General features: G+C 43.5%; 1 protein-coding gene across 1 annotated transcript in view; it reads right to left on the bottom strand.

Moving 5' to 3' along the window:
• Positions 1-22,010, bottom strand: part of CPLANE1 (ciliogenesis and planar polarity effector complex subunit 1) — a 383,258-nt gene that overhangs the window by 267,086 nt on the left and 94,162 nt on the right. The window contains exons 17-21 of the mRNA XM_082255738.1: positions 19,806-20,028; positions 13,204-13,343; positions 12,448-12,665; positions 4,004-4,168; positions 1,394-1,520 (exon numbers count right to left, since the gene is read on the bottom strand). Coding sequence (XP_082111864.1) covers positions 1,394-1,520; positions 4,004-4,168; positions 12,448-12,665; positions 13,204-13,343; positions 19,806-20,028 — 873 coding nt within the window. The remainder of the gene's footprint in view (positions 1-1,393; positions 1,521-4,003; positions 4,169-12,447; positions 12,666-13,203; positions 13,344-19,805; positions 20,029-22,010) is intronic.

A 22,010-nucleotide genomic window follows, 5' to 3' on the forward strand; every position in this document is an offset into this window, starting at 1 on the left:
ATGTCCACAGCAGCCGACTCAGAATCAGGATCTGGGGGGACAGATAAGGCAGGGGGGGGCACTTTTTTGCCAGCTCGTCGTCCAAAAGCCAACTCCACCCGGGGCACAAAGGACTCCAGGACCGCCGTCAGTGCGTCGATGGATGAAAGGGACCCGGAGGGCCCTGCGGCCTCAGAGAGGGGATCAGGTGGGGAGATGTGCTCTAAAACAGTGGTCCTCAACCCTGGTCCTCGGGGTCCACTAACAGGCCAGGTTTGCAAGATAACTAAATTACATCACAGGTGATCTCATTTGCTGCTCAGTGATTGCAGTATTCTAGTCTGCATCTCCCCAAGGTAAAACTTAAAACCTGGCCTGTTAGTGGGCCCCCGAGGACCGGAGTTGAGGACCACTGCTCTAAAAGACTCCATGAGTCACCAGGGGGACCCCACAAAAAAGTGTAAAACACTAAGGGACACCCCTACTGCTCTGGCAGCACACCCAGTTGCCAGTCACAGAGCCCCAATCAATCCTCAGCAGAGAGGGAGGCGACCCCACCAGACTCACCACCCCGCCGAAACCAGGCACCGCAGCCACCAGAAGAATCTTCACTGGAGGGATCCCTAGGCAGGGGGTGCCTAAAAGGGAAAGAAGGGAACCAGGGGGTCTGACCGTCCCATGGAGGGGTCCGTGTCCACCCCAAAACCCTCCAGGAGGAGAGGGGGGACGGTTACTCATCATACCAGGAACAAGGCGGGCACCGCTACAGACAGAACCACTCGCCATCGAAATGGGGGGCTGTCGACTAGGAAGAACGCTGCGACTCGGGCCGAGAGCCGGTCGTATGCGACCTCGTGAGGCGTTTAACTCGCAGGCCAGCCCCCTGTCCGGTGGGGCTATATCGCGGCTGACCTAGCACAGAGCTGAGTTCTGGGTGCGCTCGCTGGCCAGACTGGGGTGACCGCTGGATCTAGATTATCCAGCCCGTTGTCCAGTCCGGCAGCTGATTGTAGATCCCACAGGAAAAACCAGGAGAAAAAAATCTATCTAAAAGAAAACATTTTGCCACGACCATAGATCCCAGCAAGGATCTAGGTCCTGACTCTTGACTAGGCAGAAAAAAAAAAAACTGAGTACCTATAGAAGGAAGAGGGAGTATACCCCCCTCGGACTGCCCATAGGCGAAGCCAGACTTTTTTTCTGCCTAGTGTCCTACTCCTGTAGGGGGCAGTATAACCCAATGGTTAAGAATATCAGCAACTGTGTCGTCAATGAACGAAAAAGAAAACAGGTTTGGCATTAAAAAAAAAAATTGCCTTTAATATCACTTTAAAATGGTTATACTACATCATAGATAGGTCTACAGGAGAACAGTTGACTATTACAAGGTTCACATCAACTGATCCAAGCTCACCTACTACACTGCAGGATACAAACTCTCCACCTGCTCCTGGCTTGAGAAACACAGTCCTGCCATTCGCATAATTAATTAAAGTTTCTGGAAGTGGTTTTAGAGGGGGTAATGCGCCCTTAGCACGAATCTAAAACAATAGGGAAAAAATAAGTAAATTTAATTTAGGCTTAAATATGCTAAAAAGTATGTTGACACCCTTCCAAATGATTGAGTTCAGGTGATTCTATCGAGGGGTACTGATTAGAAACAGCATACAAAGACATTTAAGACAACAATGTGCTTACAGCCTTGTGGTAACAGTTTGGGGTAGCCAGGTCCATAAAAACATGGTTTAACAAGTTTGGTAAGGAGGAACTCGAGTGGCCTGCACAGAGTTTTGCCCCAAACCCTACTAAACTGGAACCCAACTGCAGCTAGATCTTCTAGCCCAACATCAATACCTGAATTCACAAATGATCTTTGGCTGAATGGGCACAAATTTCCAGACACAACATTTTGTGGAAAACCTTCCCAGAAGGGTGGAGATTAGAGCCACAAACAGTAAGGGGATCTAAAAATGTTTGTGTATGGTTCTGTAACGGTATATCCAACAAGCTCATAAGAGTTACATAGTTAGTCAGGTTGAAAAAAGACACAAGTCCATCTGGCTCAAGCAATAAAAAACAGTAAAGTAAACACAATGTGAAAGAAAATAAGGTGCGCTAACCATACAATTATGCAGCAGCACTGAAATGGGGAAAATAAATGTAAAAAAAAGGTATAGTGCGCTCAACACAATCATAAATATTAAACATATGACATTTAAGATGACCCAAATATTATGGTAATCTTCATACAGTGTGAAAAAACATATGTGAAAATTCTTTATGCAAAAACATAATTTATAACAATCGTGAAAAAAAAAAAAAAAAAAATGTACACACACACACACACACATATATATATATATATATATATATATATATATATATATATATATATATTGATGCAGATAATCTCAAATAGCCAAAGATCAAGCTTCCATCAATAGTGGATCTTCAATCTTGTTAATCTTAGACCGATATGTTAAGGTGAAATAGAAGAAATGGCCTCTTATCAGATAACACTAAACAGTGAGCCTTATTGGTGAATAGGCACTTTCCACACGTAAACAAATGAAATCAAGTGAGGTGACACCTCGGTGGTAGTGCAAACTTATTACCAGAAGTATGTAGATGGTAGGCATAACCCACTGTTTATATGGATGCACCAGATAGAGGGTATCCAATGGCGTCTTCAATGCGTGGGCTGAATGTTTCTCCACTCCACCATATCTAACTCACCGATGGGGCTGGCGATACTGTAGTCTAATGTAGCTGCCCCATAACAAAAGACATAAAGTGCCAATAGTGCATTATCCTTTTAAAAAAATGTTATTAAAAAAGAAACACACTTAGGGCTCTTTCACACGGAGCGGACCGCATTGCGATCCGCTCCAGCACTTTTTTTTTTTTTTTTCACAGAGCGGATGACACTTGTGTCATCCGCTCCGTGTGCCCGCATATCATCCCATCCGTTTGCGGATGATATAATGTATGTCTATTAGCATAGCGGATGTCAGCGGATGACATCGCTGACATCCGATTTTGCTTCCTTTCCGTTTTTTAAACGGAGGAAAAATAGGGTTCTGTTCCGTTCCAAAAAACGGAACAGAACTGAAAGGAAGAAAATCGGATGTCAGCGGATGGCAATCCGCTGACATCCGCAATGCCATTGACTTACATTATGTCCGTAAATCATCCGCAAAAAAATAGGATGATTTGCGGACATACGGAGCGCCCGTGTGAAAGGGCCCTTACATGGCAAATGGAAGGAACTGGGCATAAACAATGGTTCCAAGTGTACCAAACGTGACCGTCTGCAGTGCGGAACACGTGCTGTGGTGTGGCGTGATGGCGTGGCTACTCCACTGATCTTTCCAAGGCTGTAGACTTTACCTTACACATTAGCTGTGGGTGCGGAACTGTGTCAAACTGTGGGGAACTGTGTCAGAGTGATGTTCAGGTGTCCATAAATATTCGGTCATATAAAATAAATGGATTCTGCTCAACCAGAGCAAGAGGAAATCCTGGAATTGTGCAGGAATAGTCTGCAAAACATCTAACCTAAACTGGATCCAGCAGACAGAAAACAGCTACAGATGTCCTCAGTTTGATGGTCAGCATCATTCTACACACTTTCTTTGAGACCAAGTTGTCTTGGAACTGCCTTAGCCTATGGCTGGATATCGAAAGCAGCAGATTGATGAGCTCATCTCACTGTCACTTCGCTTTCTCTTTCTATAACTATGCTTATCAGCACATAAACGTTTCGGGCCCTTGTGCTGCCTCTCACACTCTAACCCTCCTGTACAGGGGCTGCAAGGGGCTGATACCAGATCAAACTCAGCTTTTATTTAAACAATACATTCAATGATGTATTGATGAATATAGAGCTGCGCCAAACTGTGTCTTTTATATCTGGCTAGTGTAGCTTTTAGTGTCCACACAACATGCATGAATAACAAAATCCATATTACATAGCAACCGCTTCACAAATCTAATGGGTTGAATTATAAAAAGAAAATAGAACCTTCTGCATGATTTTCCTTGCTCTTTTTATTTGCTTGATGTACCACTGGGCAGCAGGAAGGGAACAGTGGGCTGCCCGTAACAGCAAAAGGATTCTCTGAAGAACCCCAGATAGCTTTTGACGATTCAGTTTCTCCATCTGTAAAAGCAAATCACTTGGGTCTTCCTAAAAAGAAAAGAATTAAAATAAAAAACACAAGCAAGATCAGACAAAGCATCAAAGTAAGTTATTAAGCCAGTAGTGGTACTGTAGAGCAATATGGCTTGCAGGCAGCAAAAGGCTTTCGCATAGGAGAGAACTCAAGTCATAGTTTTTGATTTCCAATCCAAGTCTAAAGATAGGATAACCAGTACATTTACAGTGCAGTGGACTTCACACATAAAACAACATGCCCTCCACTAAACCAGTGTGAAGCACTGTAGATCTTTTAAAAAAAGAGAAGGTATCTATATATCTCTCTTCCTTCAGAGCCAAAAGAGGAGTTTGTTCATCAATTAATGATAGACTTACAGACATCTTCTGTTTTAGGAATTTCCAGATCAACTGGTGAACATAAGTAGACCCAGATATAAGCATAAAGACAACTGTTTTTGGTTCCAGGGTCCTGCTTTATTGCCTTGCTTTATTCAATGTGTGCATTTGGTAGTAAAAGATGATTTAGTCAGATTTAATAATGTTGGAAATCCTACTGGTGAAAACCCAAAAAAGGAGAAAACACCATTGCTAGACTCCAACAGACAGTTATCATATACAAGAACAATAGAATAAATCTCAAACACTACGCTAGCCATGCCTTCATCCGAAGGCCATTTATTGTACAAAAAAATAGAGTTTTTTGTAAGAACTTACCGTAGTCCTCCGATAGTCGCAGCCCCTCAAACAGCCTTCACGAGTGGGTAATGGCGCCCTCTGCAAGAGCAAGCTAGGCAGTTTTAAATGTTAATAAAAAACTTTCTACACTTAAGCACACCTCCAGGGAGCCGTCCCTCAGCCATTATCGTGATCCTGTTACCACTGTCCTTCAGTTTGTAGTAAGCAGTACCGGAAGGCAATAACCCCACGATCCAAAAAACCAGAGGGCGGGGGCTGCGACTGTTGGGAGGACTCAGAGAAAAGAGTTTTACGGTAAGTTCTTACAAAAAACTCTATTTTATCTTACGTCCTCCGACAGTTGCAGCCCCTTATACAGTCTTCACGAGTGGGACATCCCAAAGCAGTGCAGGTGTGAGGGGTGGGAAGACCAGAGATGTATAGTAACTAAGTAGAACTACTTCACTACTGTACTTAAGTACCGAAAGGCGGTATCTGTACTTTCCTAGAGTATAATTTTTTTCTCCTACTTCCACTTTTACTTCACTACATTTTTTCAATGATTTCAATACTTCTATTCCGATATTTTTTTGTTGTGCTGCATAGTTACTCGTTACAATTATAAAAATTACCACTGCCAGAACAGTAGATGGCAGGTTTCATGAAGCTCAAAACATGTGTATTATCAGCGCATACGAAAATAAATGCTACTGTATGTATAAATAAAAGCTGCATTTGAAATAATAAAAAACAATATGATGTTCAAACTTTTGACTTCTTTCTTTAATAACTACATAACACAGTACTTGTACTTTTACTTTCAGTACTTTAAGTAGAAATTTTTTTTTCAAAACTACTGGTACTTTTACTTTCAGTACTTGAGTAGCAAAATTAAAAAAAAAACTACTTGCAATACTTAAGTACAAAAAATGTTGAATACTTTAGTACTTCTACTCAAGTCACTTTTTGATCGAGCACTTCCACTTCTACTCAAGTCACTTTTTGATCGAGCACTTGTACTTTTACTCAAGTATGGGTTTCGAGTACTTTATACAACTCTGGGGAAGACGCAACCTTCCGAAAAGGCAACGTATCAACCAGGCCAGAAAAAAACAACTGAGCCAACAGGGCAACAAAGCTCAAACAGGAGCTAACCCAGAATAAGAAAAAACACCCCAGGAAGAGACAGAAAAAACAAACAAACAAACACGTCTCTTCAAACAACCGCCGCACTCAAAACCTTGCGGCCAAAGGAAACATCCGAGGATGTCATCACATTAATCTTGTAGAATTTTGTGAAAGTGTGCACAGACAACCAGGTCGCCGCTTTGCACACCTGAGCCACAGAAGCCTGATGGCGAAACGCCCAAGAGGCACTGACAGCTCTAGTAGAATGTGCCTTTACAGGGAAAGGAGGAACCTGACCCTTGATTGAATAGGCCTGAACAATCGTCTGTCTGATCCATTTAGAAAATGGTTTCCACGGACACAGCCGAACCCTTCCGAGGTCCCTCAGGAAGGACAAACAGGGAATAAGACTTTCTAAAAGACTCCGTGGCAGACAGGTAAACCCTGACCGCCCGGACCACATCCAAGGAATGCAAGGAAATTGCCTTGGGATGCTTGGGCTTCGCACAAAGCAAAGGAAACACAATATCTAGGGAGGCAAAGGAGCCCTCCTCGGGGGAGTCAGGTGCCACACCCCTTGAATAAAAGGTGCGAATCAAGGAATTAGTTACCAAGGGATACTGGAACAGAATGCCTAAGGCCCAAAACTGACCTTTTATCGTGGTCAGCGCCAAACGCCGATCCACTCCTTCCTGCAGGAAGGCCAAAATCCTTGCCACCAAAAAGGAACGGGGATAAAACCCTTGCGACTCACACCAGGCAATATACGCCTTCCAGGTGTGATGATAAGTTTTTCTAGTGGTAGCTTTCCGAGCCTTCAATAAGGTAGGAATGACAGCATTCGGGAGACCCTCGTCTCTCAAGACTTGGCTTTCAACAGCCACGCCGTCAAAGCCAGAGACTGTAAAGCAGGATGGAAGATTGGCCCTTGAGACAGAAGATCGTTTCTCAGCGGAAACTGCCAGGGAGGCTTGACGACCATCTGCATGATGTCTGCGTACCAAGATCGATGCGGCCACTCTGGAGCTACCAGAATGACATGCATCCGTTCAGACCCTAACCTGCGGAGGAACCAGGATAACAGTTGAATCGGAGGGAAGGCATAAATCAGCCGATACCGGTGCCAAGGCACCACTAACGCGTCCGTGGTGTCCGCCAGAGGATTGCACGTTCTGGCCATGAACCTTCCCACCTTCTTGTTAAGACGGAACGCGAACAGGTCCACGTCTGGAGATCCCCACCGGGCACACAGGAGGCGAAACACCTCCGGATGCAGGGACCATTCTCCCTGGTCCAGGGTCTGTCGACTCAGATAGTCCACCTGCCAGTTCCCCACACCTGGAATGTGAATGGCCGAAATCGCCAGAACGTGCATCTCGACCCAAGATAGGATCTCGGCCACTTCCTTGGCCGCCCGGGCACTCTTGGTGCCAGCTTGGTGATTGATGTACGCCACCGCCGTGGCGTTGTCTGTCTGTACCCGAACCGAGCAACCCTGAAGTCGAGTTGACAGGAGGTCGTCCAGATAACCGAGGACCGCAATCCCCTTTAAATGCAGTAAAGCCAGCACCGGAGCCAAAAACCTTGGTGAATACCCTGGGAGCCAAAGCGAGACCGAAAGGGCAACACCACAAACTGGTAATGCTCCTTTGCCACCGCAAAGCGGAGATACCTCTGATGACCCTCGTAGATAGAGATGTGCAGATACGCATCCTTCAAGTCGATGGAGGCCAGGAAGTCCCCTGGACTTAACGACGCCACCACTGACCTGATGGATTCCATCCGGAACTTCTGTACCCTCACAAAGCGGTTCAGAGACTTTTGGTCCAGAATCGGATGCACTTTGAACTCTTTTCTGGGCACCGTGAGCACTTTGGAATAAAAAACGCAAAACCTGTCCCGTGAAGGCACTGGCAAAATGAATCCTTGGGCGAGCAGATCTTGTACCGCCCCTATGAGATCCCTAAAACGATCGGAAATCGGATGAAGATTTGATGGAAAGAACCTGTCTGCGGGGCGAGATCGAAACTCGATCCTGTTCAAATCAGTTTGTGAACCCACCTGTCCTGAATTCTGGACAACCAGGGTTCCTGAAAACAATGCAGACGTCCCCCCAACCCCTGAAACGGGTGAGGGTGGCCCTTCAGGAAGAGATGGACTGGACCGCTGAACCGGCCTTTGGCTTACCCGACCACGGCTTCTTGTGACCACCTGAGGTCTTGAAGGATTTTCCTTTATCCTGTGCCCCGAAGGCACGAACAGACCCACAATTAGCTTTAAAAGAAGTGCCCCGCCTAGCGTGGGTGAATTTTCCCTTAGAGGCTTGGGGCAAAAGGGTACTCTTACTCCCCGTAAGCCCCTTAATCAACTCATCAAGAGTGTCCCCAAAAAGACGACTCCCCACATAAGGGACATCAGACACAGTCTTCTTGGAAGCGTGGTCAGCCGACCAGCTTTTCAGTCAAATAATGCTGAGGACCGCAACCACGACCGCAGACAGCCGTGCGACCAAGGGAGCCTCGTCCAAGGCTGCATCACACAGGTGCATTACGGCCTGGGTCATTTGATCCACCATGTCAAGGGTAGACGGAGAGGCCGATTCCGCCACCAGGGTGCGCCGAAGCACCTTGGATCATTCCGTGACAGCCTGAGAGACCATCGCCGAAGCAAACACAGGTTTGAGCAGGGAGCCCACCACCAAGTACATGTGGCGGGAAAGCGTCTTCACACACCTATCTGCTGGATCCTTAAACACTCGGGAGTCCTCTACAGGCATCAAGGTGGATTTATTTAACCTAGAAACAGTGTGGTCCCCCTTAGGCGTCACCGTCCAATGCTTGTCTACAGGATCCGCAAAGGGATAACGGTAGTTGAACCGCTTAGGCACCACCAGCATATGTTTGATGCAACGCCACTGGTCGTTCACTATTTCATGAAACTCCTCGGGGCAGGGGAAAACCTGACTCGACTTCTGGGCTTTGCGGAAACCTGTAGGCAGCCCGCTTACTTGACTGAGAGGGCTCATCGTCAAGATTTAAAGTGTCCTTAATGGAGCTAATAAGTGCATCCACTGCTGCGCGTTCTCGTGCCGCCATAGAGGAAGACTCTTCCTCCTCTCCATCTGAATGTGAGGACTGGGACCCCTCAGAGGGACGTTGTCCGTGGCAACCAAATCAGACTCTGAGTCAGAAGACTGAGAGGGCATAGGTCGTTTTTGAGAAGTGCGTTCAGACATCAGCAGATCCACTTTGGACGCCAAAGTCGCAAGAGCAGCAGATAATGAGGCCATGGAATAGGATTCAGGAGTTCCTGAAGCACCAACCAGGTCTGTGGGGAATTTGCTATCCTGGGACTCTATTTTAGTAAGAAAAATTTTTTAGGAGGCTGGCCCTTTAAAACGGCGGTTCCCGCGGACCCCCACCGCAAACTGTACCACCTGTGGAGACCCTTCAGAAAAAGCAATAGCCACAAAAAGAAACCGTTTTTACAGGAAAATGCCAGAGAAAACAGTTAAAATCACCCCACAGTGTCTGTACTTGCCACATGATGCTGCAGTGAAGATGAGAGAAAGGAGGATGTGACCTCACGCACATAGAGGCCTAAGTCCGTGCTGAGCCACAAACAAATGGTGCCTGATGAAAGTCAATGGGAGGAAGCACAGGCAAAATGGCTGCCGCCCTTACTAGGCGGTTGCCCATACCAAAGATGGCACCTGATCAGCACCAAAATGAAGAGTTAAAATGCCTGCTGCCCTTACATGAGGCCCAAACAGCCTGCCCTCGTCCAAAATGGCGGCCGCGCGAACGGCGTCAAAATAAGCACATACACATGAGCTGGCTAGTGGCCACCACAGGGAACCCCAGAGAGCACCCCCAGATACATCAAGCCCCCACACCTCCAGCCACAGCAGTTTGCACCACAGAGCGCCCCCAGCAGGGGCAGGGAGGAAGGGAACCGTATCAAAACTGCCAGGAGGGGGATATCACAGAAGCCACTAGAAGAGTGGGCCCACAGAACACCCCCACGGAACATAGTCCCAGGGACAAGGGGGTAGTAGTACTCACCAGTCCAAAGAACGCGGGCACCGCTCTGATACGGAACACCTCCCACCCTGAGTGCGGGTGCCGTCAGCCAGGAAGGATGATAGCAACTTACGGGTGTTCCAGAGTTTACATATCCTGTCGAAAGAAGACTCCGCAGGCTCGTCCCCATCTCAAAGGGCACTGTCGTTGCGAGGCCAGGGCGCACCAATGACCTGCGATGCTCAGTGGCAGGCTGGGACTCCATAAGGATCTATATTATCCAGTGTGAGGCCCAGCTTTGATGTCGCTTGTAGTCCTCCAGGAATTCCCTGACTAACTAGCGATAGAGAGTGAAATAAAATAGCTATTTTCAAAAGAAAAAAACACTTTAAGAAAAAAACAGAAAGAAACTGAGACACTAGGTTCCAGCAGGGAAACCTAGCCTATTCCTGACGCTAGGCAGCATAAAACTGAGGGACAGTCCGCTGGAGGTGTGCTTAAGTGTAGAAAGTTTTTTATTAACATTTAAAACTGCCTAGCTTGCTCCTGCAGAGGGCGCCATTACCCACTCGTGAAGGCTGTATGAGGGGCTGCGACTGTCAGAGGACGTAAGAGAAATATAAAAACTATCAAGGTAAAAAAAAAAACATAAAATCTAACCCACCAAATCCTGTCTGAAGGAGAGCTCTCCTTGTTCAATTTTGATGGTTGTGTCATCTTCCCCAGACATGCTAAGTTACTGTCCTAAACGAAGAGGGGCAGGAAGGTAAGTGAGCCAATATAGTCAAACGTGTACATACACTGATCAGCCATAACATTAAGATGATCCACCGAATACTGAGTAGGTCCCTCTTTTGCCACCAAAACAGCCCTGGCCACTTGAGGCATGGACTCCACTAGACCTTTGAAGGTATGCTGTGTTATCTGACATTAATCCATCAGTAGCAGATCCTTCAAGTCCTGTAAGATGTGAGGTGGAGCCTTCATGGATCAAACTCATTTTTCCAGCACATCTTACAGATGCGCAATGGATTGAGATCTGTAGAACTTAGAGGCCAAGTCAATACCTCAAACTCACTGTTGTGTTCCATTCTTGGACCATTTTTGCAGCATTACAGGAAGAATTATATGGCTAAAAGGGGCCACTGGCATCAGCGAATACTGCTTCTATGAAGACACCTACTTGGTCAGCAACGATGTTTAGGTAGGTGGTACTCAAAGTAACATCCATGTGAATGGTATGATCCAAGGTTTTACAGCAGAACATTGCCCAAAGCATCACACTGCCTCAGCCGGCTTGCATTCTTCCCATACTGGATCCTGGTGCCATCTCTTCCTCAGATAGGCGATGCACCCAGCCATCCACATGATGTAAAAGGAAATGTGATTTATCAGACCAGGCCATGTTCATCCACTGCTCCGTGGTCCAGGTCTTACATGCCTATTGTATGCGCTTTTGGCTGTGGACACCAGTCTGTGGCTATACAGCTCCGTAGACAACCAACTGAAATACCCCTTCTTTGTGCTTTCAACACATCAATTCAGAGACAAGATGTTCACTTGCTGCCGAATACATCCCACTGACTTTCAGATGCCATTGTAATGGGATAATAAATGTTATTCGTGTAAACTGTCAGTGGTCATAAAGTAATGGCTGATCGTGTATATTACAGCCTGACTAAATCTATGTAACAGGAGGACCTACCTAAACAATATTTTCTATTTGTATTAGGGATAGACCGATATGTTTTTTTCAGGGCCGATACTGATACCGATATATAGGTCACAATGTATCGGTATGGGCCGATATGGGCCGATATTTTGTACATCCCATGTCAGGATCCGAGACTAGTCTTCTCCTCCTCCAGCCATTAGGTGGTGATGCTCATGTAAGGGTAAAATTATGTCACATAGCATAATTCCTTTTACACGTTATTGAATAAACATACACACTTGAAATGCCACTCACATATGTACAAAAGATATAAGCAATTTCACATTAGCAGATCTGCTGGCAGATCGGTATCTCTCACTCACTTGCCTGAGCGGTATTGAGTGGATGCCGAATGGAGCGGTATCACCCGAGTATCACTTACGGCAAATGGGTGAGAGATACCGATCTGCCAGCAGATCTGCTAATGTGGAATTGCTTATAGCTTTGGTACATATGTGAATGGCATTAAAAGTGTGCATGTTTATTCAATAACATTTGTAAACGGAATTATGCTATGTGACATCATTTTACCTTTACATGAGCAATATTTGGAAGATTGGTAATATCGGCCAGTTCCGGGGCCGATACAGATATATCGGCAAAAGTGAATATAGACCCTCCGATAATCGCTGATCCCTAATTTGTATCCAATCAGGCAGGCCTATGCCCTGCATAGATGTTGGTAGATCTAAAGGAAATTGTTTATTCAGATTGTAAATGTGTGTATATAACTTTGAAGGAAGTACGTCTCAGAAAGGACAAACTCTTACTTCGCTAACAGACGAGGGCTGGGGGCAGTATAACGGTGGTGCTGGAAGGTAGAGACGCTCTGGCACAAGACCTGGCAGCTTCCCGATGAGCTCTTTTGCTGACTCCATCAGCTGGCGAAGGGTTTCGGTGAGAATTTCTGCATCAGCCATTACAGCAGCCTTTAACATTTCCTGCACTGAAGTGAATAGTATATCTGCATCTTCTTCCTCAATAGGATCTGAAAAGTGGCAACATTAAAACAAATTCAAATTTACATTTTTCTTGGTCATAAATGTGCTAATCACTTTAATGAGGAAGAACAAAGAGCAATGATCACCAATATTTACTTTACTGAAATCATACTGATGTGCATCTCGCTGGTTGCTAAGCACTTTGCATATAGTCCTTTGCTTTAATAAATAGGTATTCCACTCAACTAATTCTACACCACAGAGGACAAAAATGTTTGCTTTATTTACCAGTGCCCTTACACTAAATGAGGGCCCCCATACAAACGCTGAGTGCACTGCGTTAGCAATATCATGAGGTATGTGGGGGAGTAAGGTGAATGTCTGGAGAAAAAAAAAGGGGGGGGGGGAACAACAGAACTGCAGCAGCATCAGACACTGCACACTAGGACCATTTGGACTCTAATAACCTCTAATTCAGAGCACACAATAGAAGGAGACTACTATATGTAATTACTTCCTAAATATTTACGTAAATAGATACGCAGGCTTTAAACAGGTACAACATGAATGTAGGGCAATAATTACCAGTAAATTGTTTGGTTTCAATGTGCTTCTTGTCCAAACCATCTAAAGGCGGAGGATGGCCGAGGAAAGACTGTAACTTCTCCTGGAAAATGTACGCTGGGGACAAATACAAGGGCATGGATGGCAAATTTTCTTTACTCCTGAAAAGTAAAAATTAAGCTTATTTAGGAATTTATAGTCATTTCAATGTTCATTTTATAATTTATGTGTGTGTGTGTGTGTGTGTGTAAAAGACATCTGCTCAGTGAAAAACAATTTGCTTTTATGCATGAAATGTAATTTTATATACACTGCTCAAAAAATTAAAAGAACACTTTTTAAACAGAGGATAGCATAAAGTCAATAAAAATCCTGGGATATTGATCTGGTCAGTTAAGTAGCAGAGGGGGTTGTTAATTAGTTTCAGCTGCTTTGGTGTTAATGAAATTGACAACAAGGGTACTTGATGGGCAACAACGAGACGACCTTCAAAACAGAATGGTTTTTACAGATGGAGGCCGCTGAGATTTTTTTCTCCTCTCGTGTTTTCTGACTGTTTTTCGCTAGTTTTGCATTTGGCAAGGGTCAGTGTCACTACTGGTAGCATTATGTAATAGCTGGATCCTATAGAGGTTGCACAGGCATTCCATCTCCTCCAGGATCACATGGAGGAGATTCCAGGAGGCAGACAGTTACTCTAGAAGAACTGGACAGGGCCGTAGAAAGTCCTTAAAACCATCAGCAGGACTGGTATCTGTTTCTTTGTGCAAGGAGGAACAGGACGAGCACTGCCAGAGCCCTACAAAATGACCTCCAGCAGGCAACTGGTGTGAATGTCTCTGAACAAACAATCAGAAACAGACTTCATGAGGGTGGCCTGAGAGCCCAAAGTCTTCTAGTGGGCCCTGAAGCCGTGGAGAAATTTAAGCTGCCTGTAACATTATTCAGCATGACCAATTTTGGTGGTGGGTCAGGGATGGTCTAGGGAGACATGTCCATGGAGGGACGCACAGACCCCTACAGGCTAGACAATGGCACCCTGACTGCCATAAGGTAGGAGGATGAAATCCTTGGACCCATTGTCAGACCCTACACTGGTGCAGTGGGTCCAGAGTTCCTCCTAGTGCATAGAAACATAGAATGTGTTGGCAGATAAGAACCATTTAGCCCATCTAGTCTGCCCAATATATCTGAATCCTATGAATAGTCCCTGGCCCTATCTTATATGAAGGATAGCCTTATGCCTATCCCATGCATGCTTAAACTCCTTCACTGTATTTGCAGCTACCACTTCTGCAGGAAGGTTATTCCATGCATCCACTACTCTCTCAGTAAAGTAATACTTCCTCATATTACTTTTAAACCTTTGCCCCTCTAATTTAAAACTGTGTCCTCTTGTAGTAGTTTTTCTTCTTTTAAATATGCTCTCCTCCTTTACCGAGTTGATTCCCTTTATGTATTTAAAAGTTTCTATCATATCCCCTCTGTCTCTTCTTTCTTCCAAGCTATACATGTTAAGGTCCTTTAACCTTTCCTGGTAAGTTTTTTCCTGCAATCCATGTACTAGTTTAGTAGCTCTTCTCTGAACTCTCTCTCTAGAGTATCTATATCCTTCTGGAGATATGGCCTCCAGTACTGCGCACAATACTCCAAGTGAGGTCTCACCAGTGTTCTGTACAGCGGCATAAGCCCTTCTCTCTTTCTACTGCTAATACCTCTCCCTATACATCCAAGCATTCTGCTGGAATTTCGTGCTGCTCTATTACATTGTCTTCCCACCTTTAAGTCTTCTGAAATAATTACTCCTAAATCCCTTTCCTCAGATACTGAGGTCAGGACTGTGTCAAATATTCTATATTCTGCCCTTGGGTTTTTACCCCCCAGGTGCATTATCTTGCACTTATCCACATTAAATTTCAGTTGCCAGAGTTCTGACCATTCTTCTAGTTTTCCTAAATCCTTTTCCATTTGGCGTTTCCCTCCAGGAACATCAACCCTGTTACATATCTTTGTGTCATCAGCAAAAAGACAAACCTTACCATCGAGGCGTTTTGCAATATCACTTATGAAGATATTAAACAAAATTGGTCCCAGTACAGATCCCTGAGGTACCCCACTGGTAACATGACCTTGTTCTGAATGTTCTCCATTGACTACAACCCTCTGTTGTCTGTCACTCAGCCACTGCCTAATCCACTCAACAATATGGGAGTCCATGCTCAATGACTGCAGTTTATTGATAAGTCTTCTATGTGGGACAGTGTCAAAAGCCTTACTAAAATCTAGATATGCAATGTCTACTGCACCTCCACCGTCTATTATTTTAGTCACCCAGTCAAAAAAATCTATAAGATTTGTTTGATATGATCTCCCTGAAGTAAACCCATGTTGTTTTTCATCTTGCAATCCATGGGATTTAAGATGTTCCACAATCCTATCCTATGACAATGCCCGGCCTTATGTGGCGAGAGTGTGCAGCCAGTTCCTGGAGGATGAAGGAATTGATACCATTTAAAGGCCCCCACGCTCGCCTGACCTAAATCCAATAATCCAACACCTCTGGGACATTATGTTTTGATCCATCTGGCGCCACCAGGTTGCACCTCAGTCTGTTCAGGAGCTCAGTGATGCCCTGGTCCAGCTCTGGGAGGCAATACCCCAGGACACCATTCGTCGTCTCAAAAGGAGCATGCCCCAACATTGTCAGGCATGCATACAAGCATGTGGGGGCCATACAAACTACCGAGTACCATTTTGAGTTGCTGCAATGAAATTTTTAGCAAAATGGATTAGCCTGCTGCATAATTTTTTCACTTTGGTTTTCGGGGTGTCTTTGAATTCAGCCCCCTGAAGGCTGATAATTTTAATTTCCTTTAAACAATGTGGCATCCTTTCGTTCCGAACACATTACCCAGTCCATGTCAGTATAGATATCCAGCATGATATTTTTCTCCATTGAGATCTGATGTGTTTTCAAAGTGTTCCTTTATTTTTTTTGAGCAGTGTATATATGCACATAGGGCATTCACTTTCATGCTTTGCAGTGCTTAAAGCAGAAGTTGCTCTTAAGGACCACCCGCCGCAGATATACTGCGGCAGGGCGGCCCACCTGCGCATATTCACGTATATGTACGTGATATGCCTTTAAGGCTCCAGGGGGCGCGTGTGTCTAATCACAGCGCGAGCCGGACCGCGGGAGGGGCGGGCACGATCGCCGCCAGTGTCCCGCGATTGTCGGCTAGAGAGACAGGAACTCCGTCTGCCTATGTAAACAAGGCAGACGGCTCAGCTGTCACACAGGCAGAGGGAGATCCTGTGTCTCAGCTAAGCTGAGACACAGATTTCTCTCTGCCTGTGATCGAGTCCCCCCCAATTAGAAAGCATACCTTAGGAGCACACTTAACCCCTTGATCACCCCTAGTGTTAACCCCTTCCCTGCCAGTGTCAATAATACAGTATCAGTGCATATTATTTAGCACTGATTACTGTAGTAATGTCACTGGTCCCCCCAAAGTGTCAAAAATGTCAGTTAGGGGTCCAATCTGTCCACCGCAATGTCGCCTCTATTACTAGTAAAAATAAATAAATAAATAAGACAAATCTTTTCCGTAGTTTGTAGACACAGTAACTTTTGCGCAAACCGATCATAATACGCTTATTGGGATTTTCTTTACCAAAAATATGTTGCAGAATACAAATTCGACTAAAATTATGAAAAAATTTGATTTTTAATTTTTTTTTATAGGGAATGTTATATAGCAGAAAGTAATTTTTTTTTTCCCAGAACTGTCACTCTTTTTTGTTTATAGCGCAAAAAAATAAAAACCAAAAAAAAAAAAAAAGGACATCAATTGTATTTGGGTACAGCGTCATACGACCGCGCAATTGTCATTTAAAGGAATACAGTGCCGAATCGCAAAACATGGCCTGGTCATAAGGGGGTAAAAACATCCAGGGCTGAAGTGGTTAAATTGCAGTGTTGCACAATGCTGTCCACTGACGAACTATTTTTACTGCCCTAAAAGTATGCCGACAGCACTCAAATTGTATCTGCAGGAACACAATAAAACTGAACAGAATGCCACAGAAAAGAAGATAAGTAGAGAAATTTGAAGAAGGGGATGACATTATCTATAAATTGTATATGAATATCACATGACCAGGTTGAAGCTGACAAGTTCTCTTTTGTCAAGATGTCTGGCAGGATAAGGGAAAATGTAGAGAGGTGGTTTAACCACCTGCCAACCAGGCCAATTCTGACACTTCTTTCAAATATGTAAAAATCTGTGTTTTCTGCTAGAAAATTACTTAGAACCCCCAAACATTTATTGTTTTTTTTTTTTTTTAGCAGAGACCCTAGAGAACCAAATGACAATTGTTACAATTTTTTTGTATCACATGATATTTGCGCAGTTGTTTTTCAAATGCAATTTGTTTGGGAATATTATAAGAAAAAAATACATTAAAATACAAGAAAAAAAAAATATACAACCCATTTTTTTTGTAAAATATGAAAGATGATGTTATGTTGTGAAATGGCAGCAAACTACAGTACTTAAAAATCTGCACAGACAACACTTTATTTCTTCAAGTTACAAGTTTAGAGTTACAGAGGAGATCTAGTGCTAGAATTATTGCTCTTGCTCCAACATTTACGACAATACCTCACATGAGTGGGTTGAACACTGTTTACTAATGTAGGCGTGACCTATGTATGCGTTCACCAAAGCGTGTGAGCATGGTGGGGCACTTAAAAAAAAAAAAAAAACGTATTATTGATTTTATTACGTTTTTTTTTCTTTTTATATTTTTTACTTTCCCTTTAAAAAAAAAAAAATAATAAAATAATAATTTAAACCGTTTTATTCCCAACAAAAGGAATGTAGACATCCCTTGTGAATAGAAATAAGCAGTGACAGATCCTATTTATAAAGAGATCAGTGCTTAAAAAAATAATGTCCTTGTTTACATTGGGCCGGAACTAGACGTGACATCACGTCGTCACTCTGGTTTTCCTAGGCCATAGAGATCAGCAGAAGCCATTTTTCTTCCACTCATATCCGTTACCAGCAGCTGCCAGATCAGTTCTCGAGGCTATTGATAATCCAGGTAAGCCTGAGAAAGACCCCTCCCGCCACTTCTAAAAGAGACCCAGTGGGGAATCCGCCACTCTGACCACATTTATCGGGCTGAAAAAAAACATAACAATAAGGCATATTGCTGCAGCCATAACCCCAATATTCCACTTCTAACCAAGAATGTATTTTGTTTATGACCCGGTTGGTAAGTGGTTAAAGGAGAAGATGACCTATTGTAAAGAATTTGTACATTCTGTATATAACTTTATTCTCTTTTGCATGCTTTGCCTATGTATTATACACTGCACTCGTGCACACGGCACAAATATTGTTTTGATTGGGAATCCTGATTGGGAATTAGCCTGCCAATGTTATGCCCCTTGTTACCATAAAAGTACAACTGAAACATTAATGTGATACCTACATAATCATATGTATAAAAAATTGTTATTGGGCCGATTAAACGGAACACTTATATGGAAAGATACTGAGTGTATCTTTTTGTGTCTGTTCCCTACTGCAGTAGGTATTATTCATTTGGAACCACTAATCAATATGAGGATAGGAGTTGCGTATCTATAAAATATCCATAACAACTACAATGCCACTTTGTGTTGGTCTATGACATAAAATCCCAATAAAATATATTTTTGGCTGTAACATGACAACATTTTGAAAATGTCAAGGGTATGAATACTTTTTCAAGGCATTGTATGTATGTATATATGTATGTATGTATGTATTAATCTCTCTAAGACTCCACATATAAAGAAGTTATGAAATCTTCTTTACATCTCTTCACTTTTAGTGTAACTGATTTTCTCATACGCACTGACATGTTTGGTATGTATTTAGCCCTTCCCCTGCCATCAGGCTGCCGAGAAGGACCACTGCGTTCTGTATGGAAGTAGCAGTGGCCAAACAAACCTCCACTACAGAGTAAGAGCTAGAGTACTCCAACCAGCAAGGAGCATAAGCATTGCTGACTAGACAGCCCTAGATCTGACCTGACTGAGGTGTGCTGGATCTCTGCAGAAACACGTTGATTGTTAGAGACCACAGCAGTACTTCTCTGCAGTTTGCTGGCAGAATACTGGCTTTTCTAAACAAAAATGTAAGACTGTGAACACTTAGGACTCATTAGCATGGACACAGTGACCTGTACAGCATTAATGAGTGCCTTGTTTAAGCAGCTGTAGATATGTGCAGGGGATGCAGCGGCTGTATGGATGCAGCTGCTAGTCCTAATTTGATAGGGGTGTGGGGTGGGGGAGGTGCCCAAACAGTCTCTGTGTCCAAACAAAGAAACATAGGTTGCCTGCACGCAGATCCAGCTGAATAAACAAGGTGATAATTCACAGCGTCTGTGTAAATGAGGGCTTACCATTTTATATTACCTGAAATGCATTTCCAAAATGTAAAACAAAAGTTAAATTGGGCTTTAAAGAGGATATAATATTTTTCAATTACTTCTTCCTGCACACTCAATTTAGGTATGTATTTTTGGGAAAATATAATCATTACCTTAGAAGACAGGTAACTTACTCATCAGGATTGCTCTTCAAATGCAGACTGTAGGCCACTGCCATAGAAACCGACATCTTCCAGTCTCCCAGATTATTCGCCAGCCATGCAGCCTCTGGTATCAATCCACCAATTAGAAGCAGATCTAGAGCATACTCTACTGTCCAGACACTGGAAAGGTTCTGATCTCGGACTGCACTGGCCACTACGCTGTGCTGTAAAGTAATGACTCTTGGAAAATGATCTGAAATATGAATGTGAAATATGCAATACCAGCATTAGTTGTACACAAAACTTTTAAGTTGACTCATTTGTCTCAACATAAATACGATACCAAAAAAATACCTAAATCACCTATCTAGCACAAGGTACAACAAAGTAATGTACCAGCTCTAAACAGCGGAAACAAGGAGTTCGCAATACTAAAAGAAATGAAATACTCATGGCATAACCACTGATAACTATTACTGGTCTAATGGCGGTGGTGGGTTAAGGAATATTTGTACATATTGGGGATAGGAGTGGTGATGTTCACAAGAAAGTAGGGGAGGGGGGCAGTAAAAAGGGGGTAGGGGAAAATAGGGGTGAAGTAGGGGGAAAAAAGAAAGGATGAGAAGAGAAAGTATAGGGGGGGTCGACTGAGGGTAAAAGGGAAGGGATTTGATGGGTATTCATATGATTAAACGTCTTGCTCAAGTATATGGAACGAGTATTTTGCTAATATTTCAGTGTTAAAAGTATAACTAAAGCCAAAACGTTTTTTTAATTATGGATAGTGTAGATGGATTGGAGCCCCTGTCAGTTTTTATTGCTGTCTGTGTCCCCATTAGGGAGATTCACCTTCCCTGTTTGTCATGTTTACCATTATCACTGAAAGTAAAGAGAATTACAAATTAAAAAATAGGGGGGAAATCTTTTAATGGGGACACAAGTTCTGGTGACATGGGAGTCCCCAAGGAATTACTTATATTTTATAGAAACATAGAAACATAGAATGTGTCGGCAGATAAGAACCATTTGGCCCATCTAGTCTGCCCAATATATCTGAATCCTATGAATAGTCCCTGGCCCTATCTTGTATGAAGGATAGCCTTATGCCTATCCCATGCATGCTTAAACTCCTTCACTGTATTTGCAGCTACCACTTCTGCAGGAAGGTTATTCCATGCATCCACTACTCTCTCAGTAAAGTAATACTTCCTCATATTACTTTTAAACCTTTGCCCCTCTAATTTAAAACTGTGTCCTCTTGTGGTAGTTTTTCTTCTTTTAAATATGCTCTCCTCCTTTACCGAGTTGATTCCCTTTATGTATTTAAATGTTTCTATCATATCCCCTCTGTCTCTTCTTTCTTCCAAGCTATACATGTTAAGGTCCTTTATCCTTTCCTGGTAAGTTTTTTCCTGCAATCCATGTACTAGTTTAGTAGCTCTTCTCTGAACTCTCTCTAGAGTATCTATATCCTTCTGGAGATATGGCCTCCAGTACTGCGCACAATACTCCAAGTGAGGTCTCACCAGTGTTCTGTACAGCGGCATAAGCACTTCTCTCTTTCTACTGCTTATACCTCTCCCTATACATCCAAGCATTCTGCTGGCATTTCGTGCTGCTCTATTACATTGTCTTCCCACCTTTAAGTCTTCTGAAATAATTACTCCTAAATCCCTTTCCTCAGATACTGAGGTCAGGACTGTGTCAAATATTCTATATTCTGCCCTTGGGTTTTTACGCCCCAGGTGCATTATCTTGCACTTATCCACATTAAATTTCAGTTGCCAGAGTTCTGACCATTCTTCTAGTTTTCCTAAATCCTTTTCCATTTGGCGTTTCCCTCCAGGAACATCAACCCTGTTACATATCTTTGTGTCATCAGCAAAAAGACAAACCTTACCATCGAGGCCTTTTGCAATATCACTTATGAAGATATTAAACAAAATTGGTCCCAGTACAGATCCCTGAGGTACCCCACTGGTAACATGACCTTGTTCTGAATGTTCTCCATTGACTACAACCCTCTGTTGTCTGTCACTCAGCCATTGCCTAATCCACTCAACAATATGGGAGTCCATGCTCAATGACTGCAGTTTATTGATAAGTCTTCTATGTGGGACAGTGTCAAAAGCCTTACTAAAATCTAGATATGCAATGTCTACTGCACCTCCACCGTCTATTATTTTAGTCACCCAGTCAAAAAAATCTATAAGATTTGTTTGACATGATCTCCCT

This window comes from Pelophylax lessonae (assembly GCF_965119305.1).
Source record: "Pelophylax lessonae genome assembly, chromosome: 1".
NCBI classification, from domain to species: Eukaryota; Metazoa; Chordata; class Amphibia; order Anura; family Ranidae; genus Pelophylax; species Pelophylax lessonae.